The sequence below is a fragment of the Stegodyphus dumicola genome, chromosome 1, assembly GCF_044657685.1.
Source record: "Stegodyphus dumicola isolate Sdum_Otavi_A_Nest chromosome 1, ASM4465768v1".
Lineage (NCBI taxonomy): Eukaryota > Metazoa > Arthropoda > Arachnida > Araneae > Eresidae > Stegodyphus > Stegodyphus dumicola.
This window is the reverse complement of record NC_140768.1, coordinates 144,972,957-144,986,084: the sequence shown is the minus strand read 5'-3', so window position 1 is coordinate 144,986,084 and position 13,128 is coordinate 144,972,957. Positions and strand designations below refer to the sequence as shown.

The following is a 13,128-nucleotide window of genomic DNA, read 5'->3' as shown; positions in this document are numbered from 1 at the left end:
CAAGCTGAAGAAAACCGGTCCAAGTATGCTAACAATCAAGAATTTGATTCGCAAGTTTGAGAAAACTGGTAATGTTTGTGATGACAGTGTTGGCAATGTCAGTCGACAAACAAGAGTGAAAATGCCTGAAAACATCGAGAAGAGACGTGCTGCATTTCAAACCAGTCCAAGGAAATCGACCAGACAAGCTGCACAACAGGTGGGAATCAACTGGGAGACCCTGCGACTAATTATTCTTGAAGACCTGCATCTCTTTCCATACAAAATTCAAAGCCATCAGCCATTAAGCTTCATGGCCATAGTATAGTGGTTGTGTTTCACCAACGCTATTGTCAAGAGAATTAACAAACATAAATTTGATGTCAATATGCTTTGGTTTAGTGCCGAAGCCCACTTTCATTTGGATGGGTTCATCAGTAAACAAAATTGGTGCATCTGGGGGAATGAGAATCTGCATTTTGCGATCGAGAAGTCTCTCCCCCCTCAATGGGTGACTGTGTGGTGTGCCACGTCCACTCATGAAATAATAGGTGCAATATTTGTTGATGGCATGGTGACTACTGAACAATACGTGAAGGTTTTGGAAAGTGATTTCATCTCCATTATCCAAGTGCTCCTGATTTTGACAAGATATGGTTCATGCAAGACAAAACTCAACACAATTAGACCAAGAGAGTGTTTGATATCCTCAAGGAGCACTTTGGGGACTGCATTCTAGTGGCCTTGGGCTGTGGGAGTTGCTTGGCCACCATAATCTCCAAATCTGAACACTTGACTCATTTTTGTGGGGCTATATTGAACACAGTGTGTACAGAAATAACCCAAAATCCATTTCTGAGCTGAAAACTGCCATTCAGGAGGTCATCGACAGCATCGAGGTTCCGACACTTCAGCGAGTCATGCAGAATTTTGTTATTCGTCTGCGCCATGCCATTGCCAAAGATGACAGGCATATATACAACCAAATATATGCAGTGACGTTTACCATGTTGACTAAAGTTTGTGCACTCGGTAGTTTTTAAGTATTTTACTTTTTATTTCATACAGTTCAATAATTGTCACCCTGTGTACTCATCACTTTATAGAGATGTCACAGACATAAATATATAAAATTCATCCCTTAACTGACTTAAAACCAATTACGTTAACTAAATCTTAATCCGTAAATCTATTAAAAGCTTATTTGATTTTCTCTAAAATTCATTTGATTTTGAACCAATAAATATAGTAAGTAGTCAATACTCCTACTACTAACAAACTGAATGTTGACTGAATTGTGCACTGTGCTAAGTATATATAGAAATTATCAAATATAACAACATATAAATATTTTTATTCAAAATACTAAACAGTTTATCAAAAATTGCTTTGTATCACTGGAATATATTGCACAACTAGACACTTGAATATGACTATAACATAGCTGCCAATTTGAATTAGGGAAAAAAGGAAACTTTTCACATGAAAACCAGGAGTTTCCAAGAGATTTTTAACACTATGAGGCAATGCGATTTAAAAAGAAATTCAATCTGACTTAAATTTACTTTGTAATGCGAGATTCGTGTTACTGAATTATTTAAAAAGTGATTCTGATGTTAAATATATTAATATTTTATTAGATATTCTAAATTTTATGCTCTTTGGCTAACTTTGTTTTGTAATTTTATTATCTTTTATACTGAAAAGTCCTACATTCAGAAGGAAAGATTTTATTTATCAAAATACATTTATATATTAAGAAAATGAAATTAATAACTAATGCACATACTATTGCACTATATTATGTATAAAAACTTTGTAAGGTACTATTTATTGATGATGAAAAAAATAAATACAAATACCAAGTGATCAAATATTGGTTAAATCTTTATAAAAATTTCTACACTTATATCTACAGAAGATTAAAACATTTCAGATCACACGAAATTTAAGGAGAAAAATGACACTAAAAATCATAAAAAATGAGGGAATAAAATTTTTACAACTGAAGTTCCATTAATTCAATATAGTTCATTCATTGCAGAGAAAGGTTTTCTTTAGCAAATGCTAAAAATTAAAAAATCAGAAGATTCAGTGATCTACAGAGAGACCGAGAAATGTGAAGAAAAATGGAGAGAGTTGCAGCTATGCTATAGGCCAAGATTTAATATTTAATACAAGTATATGCAATTTTAAGCCGAATTTGGAAAGGAGAGATGTAGGTTGTAAAAATGGAATTTTTCATCCAATGATTTCATGGATATAGCCACAGACCATATTGGCAGGCACAGCTTTATCTAAATAAGAAAAAAAAAAAAAAAAAAAAAAAAATATTAGAATAAACTAAAGTAGCAGAATTCTGGATGCAACCATCAGTTTGGTAATCATAATTTGAGGAATGAATAAATGAAAACACAAAAATTATTTTAATAGTATGGTGTTTGAATTTTGAATATATATATATATATATACATCAGTAGTTCTTAACTAGGGGGAATTTCATAGTATCAGGAAGAGAATGTGGGCAGCCTTTGACTTAGATGTTATGTATTTAGTTTTAGATTATCTAGCAAATTAGTTTTATTCAAGTATTATTAGTTATCAACATTTTCTACACTTTTAGTAGCTTAATTTATAAAATACACAAATAAATATGTATACGTATTTTTTGAGTTTGGGAAAGAAGGGGGAATGGTCTTCTAGCAATGGTGAAAGGCATGCACAGGGCAAAATAGATTGAGAAACACTGATATATACTGATGTATGTAATGGGTTCAAACAGATTTCTTCAACAGCTATGCCAGATAAACAAGAAATTGAAATTTTATTGAAATAATTAACATCCCATACAGTATAAAATTACCAATACCCTAAGGAGGAAAAAGAAACTAAGTTCAATTTTCTATAAAAGAATAGAATATGCAAAGAATATAAGATAATACTCACAGAGCAAAAAATCTAAAGCAGTAATCAACAAGCAAGATATTCTCAAGTAAAACAATGAAATACTCTTAACCGACAATTAAAATGACTGAGTGACAGCCACTCGAGAGGAAGGGAATGAGAATTTCTGGAAGCTAGTAGAAAAAATTGCACCTAAGGAAGGTTGTGAGAAAGAATTTCCAGAAATTTTCACAATGTCACCATGTTGGCAAGGAATCATCAAAAATTGCCAAGTCTCTGTAAGAGGGTTGCTACCCACATTTTGGTTCTACTCGAGTTATATTCCAGTGTCGCATAGAATTAAAAGATCTAACATATAAATACCAAGTGGTAGCACATTTATAATTAAATAAAATTATGATAAATAAGCATAAAATTACAGTAATTACAATACAAAATAAATAGGTAAAAAAATACGATAATACACAAAAACCAAATTACATAAAAATAACCAAAATTATTAACATAATTCACAACAGTACATTCTCAGGTTTTAAAGCAAATATTCAGAAGGCCTTTCATACTGCTTACACAACATTTCCTCTTATAAATAACAAAGTTAGATAAGAACAATTAAACTGCCTATACAAAGTGGCAATTATTTATAAAAAGATTTTAATGCTGTTTCTACCCAAAGAAATATCAAATTTGTATGATTTAAGAAATCATTCATGAGATTAATAACAGCATTTAAAAGCAGGTGAAGTTTTGATTTTCACATATTGACTACTGCAGGAATATGTAACGAATGCAATCATTCCAACAAACTTCTGAGCTTAGGACAGCAATGTAACCATAAACAATTTGACATAAACGCTAACAGCATCATATAGCAAGAGTTGTTTCACATTATAAGATTTCAACATTGTCTCATGTAACACTGAAAGTCAAAGCTGGAGTTCACAACAGTATGGTTTCCTTTACAGCTATCAATAAAATCAAGTTCTTATTTGTAAAACATATTACATCTTCGCTGAAGGAGCATTTATAAAAATCTTTGAGAATCTCACTCAGCATATGCAGCAACAACCCCTAAACTTTTAAAAGTCAGGATAAAAGAATGTATCTGGTACAGTCAAAAGTCGTTAATCCGGACTCGTCGGGACTTCGGCGATTCCGAATTATCGATTTTTCCGGATTATAGATCATCAGTTTAAATCTGGTGAAATGGCATGCAGAAATTATAAAATTAAAAATATGAAACCGTAATTTACGAAATAAAGAACAATTATGATCTAAAGGGTATCAAAATTTACAAAAAAAAAGCTTAATATTTATTTGTTTACTTTATTAAACATTTCTTTCAATGTAAGTTGTTTAAGTTGCTTCGTTTTTTATGTGATAATACATTCTCTTTAATTCTATAAACAGACATAATTTCTTGTTCAGTTACAAAGTTCCGCTGTTCAAGTCGTATAATTGCTGTGTCGAGAATACCGACTAATTTGTCAATCGAAATTTTTTGTTTTCAATAACCTCTGTCACTTTCTTCGCTATCGGAAGCGAATTATAATGACGAGGAATTTGATTTAAATCATATCAAAGACGGAGTACATCGAGATGAAATACTACATTGAGTAAGCAATTATAAGCCAAATAAAATAAAAACATCTGCCCTTAAGATAAGGATAGTGCTGACGGATCAACTTCCAATTCATTGCACGCCGCGCGGCGTTAAAGATAAACAAAGTTTAGATAAACAAACGTTAAAGTTAAGATAAACAAAGGATATGGCTTTATCCATTTTTTGCAGCAATTCCACTTTTTGTTTAATGGACTCCGAAAGATACTTTCGCTTTGTATATCCTTTACATATTAGTAAATATATATCGGAAATTCTATTTGACATAATCGAAAGTTCAAGCTTACTTTTATAAAATTGCTCTAACAGTCTGCAAAAAATAATAATTTGGATCCAATTCGAAGATTAAGGAACAACGCAATCTGCAATATTAACTGAAATAGATAATTAGATAATTTTAGCTTAGCTTATTCCGTCCGTTATACATTAAACGCGCTTTCGTAAACGTATTTTGCGCACGCGCACACGCAAATTCGCCGTGGTAAAGGTCTTACGCGCATGAAAGTTTGTAGCTTTGAGGTCCGGATTATAGATCATTCCGGATTATGGGCGTCCAAATTAACGACTTTTGACTGTATATCAAAAGAGGAAGTGAAAAGGTTTTCAATAGCATTTGATTGAAAGGGTAAGCTCCAAATCTAACTATATACTATAACAAGGGATTTCTAACTACATCAAGGTTTTCTATTTTTTGGAAGTCAAAACTGTTTATACTGACTCATCCCACAATTTAAGCTTCTTAGAAACTTTCAAAATTTCCATGCATAAGAAATGAATCAGTAATTTAGCTTCCACACCATTCCTGTGAAACATTTGGGAAAACCAATTTCTAGCATCACCTATATTCTTGTGACCACTACTTCCATGTGAGGCATGCACCATAACTTTTACTTCCAACAACTAAAAGCATTGTTTTAGTAAAATTTGAATTAGTTGCAACAAAACTGCAATCAGGAGAAATTTCTTAATTTTTTAATTATTTACTTACTTGTGAGAATTTTTACATTGAACCTTTTTACTTATTTAATAGATTTGCAGTATTATCAATTTTGCAGTATTCAGTAATTAACAGAAGAAGTTTTTGTTAATTATAATAACAATTAATTATAATAACACTATACAGTACAAAGTCTGAAATCCAGATGACCAATATCTGGAATGATCTAATATCTGGATCACCAGTCCCCCTAAAACATTTGATAATAATATTATTAAGAAATCTCTCCTACAGAGTCTACAGAGAATATAATACCCCAAAAGAGGAAGGTGGTGTCTGTAAATGTGAGTTTTGTCCCGATTAAATGAGATTCCCACATGACATTTTCAAACACTTGGTGATTAGAGAATCTCACATTGACCAGTGACAATACACTGTTAGAGCTGATCACAATTTGGCCCCTGAGGGGTTATGGGAGTGTTAGTATTTTAATATCTGACCTAAATAATAAGTGAAGTTCCAATATTTTCAGTTTTCATGTCATCTTACTAGATTTAAACTTGTGATCTAAAATCCAGATATTTCTGAAATTAAGAATCAATTAAAGTCCCAGATCTCGAACTTTGTACTGCACATTTAAATTAATTATAAGTATTTCAAATATATTCCGAAACTGCTTGTAGCTTTTTTAATACAGCCAAATGATATTTTTTATGAATACTTGTAGCATTATGTAATTAATAAATGATGCTTCAAGTGCCATATAGTATATGATATGCCCTAATATAGAATCCTTTAGGGGGCTTTTCTGGATAATTTTATCAAACTAAAAATAAAAATTAATGAATTGACAACAATGAAAGTATTAATTTTTCCTCTTTTGCATACTCATACAAAATTTTAAATATCTCTTAATTTCATCATTGTATGATAGAGCATGCCAAAGAGGATTGAAATATATTAAAAATTGGTATAAAGTTTTAAAGGAATGAACACTAAATTTTATCAGCAGGTCATAAAATAAAATAAGAATGGAACTTTTAAGAATCTCAGCAGTTGTCTAACAAATAAGAGGAGGGAAATTATTCATTTTAATGGGAGAATGTTTATAACTATATTATAATGATAGCAAGACAATCCTCTTAACACTTTATGATTAAAAGAAGATGACCTTTTTTTTTAATACAGTTTGCATACATCAGAAAATGCATGCTATTATTATTATATTATTCCAGTGTGATATCCAGTCCATATATTTCCTATATTTTTCCAGTTTGAAAGTTATTTCTTTCACACTGGAAGAATATAGGTTCTCAAAAAATGAATGGCGTGATTTATGAGGTCCAAATGAAGTATGTATTATATGGATATAAAACCCTTTCATTTAATTCAGGCTAAAAAAGATCACAAGCAAAATTAGGAAGTTCTAATATGTTCATCATTAACAGCACAATGAATATCATGGTAACATTCAGTTTTGGACATATAGAAAGAATATTTAGTGTATTGACTTATAATTGCTCTTGGGATTTGGTCATTGAGGTAATCAAAAGTATGCATTTTCTTGCTGTAAATGTCATTTTTGGAAAAGTCACAGCTGTTGATTTCCTTATCTGTGAGATCAGGACTTGCCGTGGTTCATGGAACAGGCCCATTTCTATCACTCTGCCATTTTGGAAACTGATGACTGAACCTGAGTCAACATGCTTAGCAAAGTAGGACAGCACTCAATGTTGTTGAAAAATCTGCAACTCAAATCTTCAATTTCAATTTGCTCGATCTGGAATGTCACTGTACACTTGAACATGCTACAAAGAATCTATCATATCCAAGTATATGCTGATTATGATATTAATGCCAGCAAAGACAAAAGAATCACAAATACTGCTACTCATTTGGTCGTACAAAAAACTGACTTACAGAGATTCTTGAATGTATTTAAATGTCATAAATAGAATTTCAAAGCCCTGATTTGAAAATTGTGGCAATTTACTCAACCATTTATATATGACACGACTTATGCCAAAAGGAGGATATTTTAAAGAAAATCAGTTCATTGTCAAATCTCTAAAAGTGTAGGTAAGTGTAGGTAGTTTGCTTGAATTCGACAGTTGAATTTTATTGTGAGTAGTCTCGATCTTTTACACGACGTCATATAAAGTTGAAATAGGATTTTGAAGATTACAAACAATTTCAATTTGTAAGCAATTAACACCGTGGGTATCTTATATACACAATAAAAACACATGAATAGAAGCTTTTTAGGTGACTGAATTAAAAAAAAAAAAAAAAAAAAAAAAGCAGTCTCAATCTATTTCACATAATACACACTTCTCAAAGACTTCATAAAATCTCACCATTCATTCTCGGATAACTTAGGGAAAAAAATTTATATTAATATAGAAACATACCAATCATTTTTGGACATGCAAGGTTTAAGTTTTTCATTATTTCTATGAACTCCTCCTTGCTTTTGGTTAGACGTGCATTATACCTCTTTTCCTCCCAAACTGATGTAACAGTATTTCCTGTAACACATAAAAATACATTATTATTATACTGTAATATTCCGTATACCAATAAATATCAACTCAAAAATAAATATATAGTGGCATCTGTAGAACCAAAATCATTATCTGTTCAATGAAATACTTTGCTAAATTTAAGTGATGTAAATAAATAAATAAATAAATAAACTTCCCAATATCAGAGATGATAGTGGTGAGAAAAATTCATCTTTTAAAGAAACACTAAACATTTCTATGAGACTTTCAGATATTTAAAAGGCAAATAATAATAAAGAATTCATTTAAAAAGAGAAATATACTTATGCAGTACTCGCTGCTAATTAAAATCACTTCCATTCCAAGTATATTTGAATTTATTAAATGGCGATTTCAATACTGTAAATACGGTATCACCTTTGAACTTATTTAGTAAGATTAACTAACAGTCCACCCATGTGGTGACCTGGTGTAAAAGAATAGTCCCAATGTAGCTCATGCATGTCGTAAGAGGTGACTAAAATGGGTACCCAGAGTCTGGGGGTATAACTAGGCACCCTGGGGATTATATCAAGGGACTGGTCTTCCAGGTTGGGGGTTGTGTTAACTACCCCAACCTGTAAAAAAATACCAATTGAAAAATCTTAAGAGCTAAATCATCAACGAACACCATTAGGACAACATGGAAAGACTATAAAAGTGGAGCACTTAAAAATCTAGTTGATATTTTCCAGAATTATAAATAAAACATTTTGGCCATTAAAGAGATCAGATGGCTTGACCAAGGAATTTTGAATAAAATAAGATGCAGTTTCTTATATAGCTGTCAGAATAAGCAGTACTGCTTTGGGATAAGATTTGTAGTTGCTAGGAAAATAAGAGACAGAATTATAGACTTTAAACCTATAAATGAAAGGATTTGTACAGTGTGGCTTCGAGCTTGTCCTCAAAATATTAGTATTATCAGCATACATGCACATACTGAGGACAAATGCACTACTATTAATGATTAGTTTTATGAAAAACCTGAAGACTCCTATGATAAATTCCACCGAGATGATATAAAACTAATTATTGTTGACTGTAATGCAAAGAATGGCGTGAGATTAGTAGGGAACTCTGTGGGTAATCACAGTTTACATGAGGAAAGTAGTGATAATGGTTTAACTAGTAATTTTGCAAATGCAAATGAACTTGTTATAGCAGGTACCTCCTTCAGACATAGAAATACACATAAAGTCACATGGCCGTCCCCAGATGGAAAAATAATAAATCAGATTGTTCATTTCCTGGTGGATCTAAGACACCGAAAATGCCTTTTGGATGTCAGCAGTTATGGTGGAGCCAAAGCTGACTCTGATTACTTTCTCATGATTTCTAGACTGAGAGGAAGGATAAGTAAGATCTTTTGGAATGGGCAACAAAGGGATGGAAGTTTGGACATTGAATCATTGCACAAACTTGTGATGATGAAAAGTTATAGAAATAAATTAAGCGAAAGGCTACCGGAATGCAAGGATTTAGAGAATGGTGACTTCTCCTGGAAACGGATTGAAAAAATAATTAAGAATACTGCAAGGGAAGTCATACCAGAACTGAAAGGGAATAAATGACACGGAGAGTAAGATTGTGATTGTGCAAAAATTACTGAGAAGGAGGAAAAAAGCTTATGATTCAAAAACACTACATGGAGGAATACAGGAAAGTTATAAAGAGTTCAGAAGAAAAGAAAAAAGACTATTTCGAATGTAAAAGAAAGCATATTTGAAGGAACAGTTTAGTAAGATAGAAAAATTAAAAACACAAAAGGTGTTGAGAAAATTTTACCAGAAAATCAGTGCTCTATTTCGCTTTGCCTTTTGCTTCACTTTGCCCAGAGGACTATAACTTATAGAAAAAGTGACGGTGACCTTACAAGTGATCAAGTTGAAGTGCTGAAAGGATGAAGAGAGTTCTGAAGTAATCTTCCAAGTGAGGAGGCTGATCTAAATATCAACCTGAATGCTGCTAAAAATGATCAAACTCTGAAACCTTATGTACCATCCTTATGTAAAGTGAGGAAAGCTATTGAGAATCTAAATAACAACAGCACTGCAGGACCAGATGGTATTAAGGCAGAACTTGTTAATATTGACCTACCCGAACTGATTGATGCTTTTTGTACGGTTATATGTAATGTTTGGACTATGGAGCAGATTCCCACTGAATTGAAGAGGTCTTCATATGTCCCATTTTTTAAAAAGGATATATATTGGAATGTAACAACTATCGAGGCATCACCCTCTTAAATGTATCATTTAAAATCTTCATCCATATGTAATACAATAGGTTACTACCATATAAATCTACAGTTACTGGTAGCTAGCTACCAGTGTGGATTCCAACCTGGGAAATCATCACTACTATTCATCAAACTCATTCTGTTAGACAAATTTTGGAGGGAAAAAAACAATTGAACGTAATATTGATAGCATTCATCTTTTTATAGATTTCAAAGCTGCTTATGATAGCATATACTGTGAAAAGATGTTTGAAGCTAGGCTGGAATTTGGAATTCCTAGAAAATTGATTGATCTATCTAGAATGACTAAAGACAGTAAACTGCAGAATCAAAATCATGTCTGATCTATCAGAGGTATTATTCTACATTGAAAGGAGGTTGAGACAAGGTAATGCCCTAGCATTTTTTTTAATATGGCTTTTGAAAAGGCTATTAGAGATGCTGGAATTATAACTGGAGGCATCATATTTCAGAGATCTATGCAGTTACTAATATATGTTGATGACAATGACATTATTGGCAGAAGTAAACAGGTAGTTGTAAAGACTTATTTCTCTACAGTCTGCAGACAGAGACATTGAATTAACCATTAATGAGTGTAAAACAAAATTTATGGCAGTAACTAGAAGAGTGCATAATCCCCTTTCACTACAAATAAATTCTTACACTTTCGAAGGCCTTTCTCAATTTATATATCTCAGTACTATCATCTTTGATGATAATATTAAACTTGAAATTGACATCAGATTATTTTAGAGCAAACAGATGTTATCGTGGTTGAATTTGTTAGTGTCTAAATTATTAAACTTCAAGACAAAAAAAAATCTTTATTCAACTCTTATTACACCTATCATATTGTATGGTAGTGAATGCTGACCATTAATAAAAACTGATAAGGTGGCTCAGTTTGAGAAAATAATAGATGGAGAATTTTGTTTAACCATGAAATATATAGAAGGCACAAACAACCTAATATTGTCCGAGTCATCATATCTTATTGTATCAAGTGGCTTGGACACATTTTTAGATGTGACAACTTCAACCCTGGACGCCTATTCTATGATCACTGGATTTGTGTACAACTTGAGCAAACAATATTGACTAAAAAAAAAAAACAGTATGGACAGCCATCACAACTTATCGGAGAAAGCCATTCTGTGGTCCTCAGTTGGAGGGCGGGTGGGTCCATTTAACTTTACTGAAAGGGGACAAGACTTCACGGAGCTTCAGACCAATCGCAGTACAGACGAGTGACGAAATTTATAGCGCGTGCTGGCTGAAGTTCTAGGAATATTCTCCCATTATTTCACTAACTCACACGCTGCATTTGTAGTTAGAAAAAAAATTGCACAAAACAGCATTATGACCAACACGCAGTAGAATATGCTGCTGTGTTATGTGAAAGAAAATCTCGTTTTTTAATGGGAAAGTTAATGCGGGAATTTAGAGCTAAGAAATAAAGAGTGATATGGGATACCACGAAAGCAATGGTAAATAGATAAGAGTAAATGAATTAAGCTTACTTCAAATCCTTTTAGAAATAAACAATTTTAATTATTTAAATTTATGATATGATTAATTTGCATTACAATCTAATACGAAACTATTTTTTTCCCCCATGTTTACATTAAAACTGTTTTCTCGCAATTTATTTTACAGTTACTATTCGAAAAATATTTCTTTAAATAAGAAATTAGAAAGAAAATATTTCTTTCTTAATATTTCTTCCCTTTTTTATTTTCTTTTTCTATGAAAATTATTTCTTTCAGGAAAAGAAATAAAATTCATTCGCTATCACAGTATGCTCGATTGCTGCTGCATTCAATTATCACACACGTATCAAAATGCTTTATTTTAAATAATTCATTCTATAATTAACATGAAAGAAAATATTTTTTCAATATAAAATATATAACCAAAATTAAACTAATCTATCCTGTATGTGTAATTAATTCGTTTTGCAATTTTTGTCACACAATTACTAATACCTTTTTTTCAATATTACATTGCTATTATTTTAATTTTGTATACGTATTAGAACTGCTCAGTTTAAATATTCTTCCTTCTCAAAAGATTTTGTTCTGTGAAAATAATTAAAAGATAGTAATATTTTCACAATGGAAGTATTAAAGTAAAAATAATCAGTGTAGGTCTTCTGCAGTTGAAGTCCTTATCAAACCAGCGGTTCGACACATTTTAAATAGAAAACCAATAATAATCAATATCTCTTTTACAATATAAAAATGACAATGCTATGAACAGAATTTTTTATTTATTTATTTATTTTTAAGTTTGCAAAGAAACAATGATTTTTTAATACTATAATAGGTTACAAAAGTACTATTCCATGAACAAACCCTCAGTCTTATAGCATAATACAATAATAATACAGTATAATTCTGCTAACAAAAGCCCACCAGCCGCCGAGCGGTAGAGTCGCTGAACGCAGGTAGTTTGGTCCGAGATTCGAATCCCGCGAACGAGCTGGCCGGCGTTTTCGTGGCTTTCCCCATGTGTAACGTGTATACGAGCCAGTTTCCCTTAGAAAGTCCTCACTTAGAAACCAGTTTTAAAACGTATTAAAATTACACACACACACACACATGCATACCAAAAAAAAAAAAAATAATAATAATAATAATAATAATCTGAAAGCCTTCAGATTTTATATTACTCCCAAAGGGCTATTTTTTGAAAGTTTTGCGTGTTACCTTTATTTATTAAATATCATGTTTTTCGCACTTAAACCATAAAATTCAATTCAACAGCAATATCATATAATTTAAAAATAGCATATCTTTAGAATTTCCGATAAATAGTCTTGCGCGCTAGAGATGAAAATGTTTTTTCCGTACAATGTTGCCATTGCTCGCTTTGAAATTGTTGGGTTTCTTAATCAAAA

At 31.7% G+C, this 13,128-nt stretch overlaps 1 protein-coding gene across 2 annotated transcripts in view; it reads right to left on the bottom strand.

Moving 5' to 3' along the window:
• Positions 1 to 1,313: 1,313 nt before the first annotated feature.
• The window catches only part of LOC118181054 (uncharacterized), a 47,313-nt gene continuing 35,498 nt past the window's right edge, over positions 1,314 to 13,128 (bottom strand). For both annotated transcript variants that reach the window (XM_035350135.2, XM_035350136.2), the window contains exons 6-7: positions 7,853 to 7,969; positions 1,314 to 2,276 (exon numbers count right to left, since the gene is read on the bottom strand). In XM_035350135.2, coding sequence (XP_035206026.2) covers positions 2,221 to 2,276; positions 7,853 to 7,969 — 173 coding nt within the window. In that variant the 3' untranslated portion in view covers positions 1,314 to 2,220. The remainder of the gene's footprint in view (positions 2,277 to 7,852; positions 7,970 to 13,128) is intronic.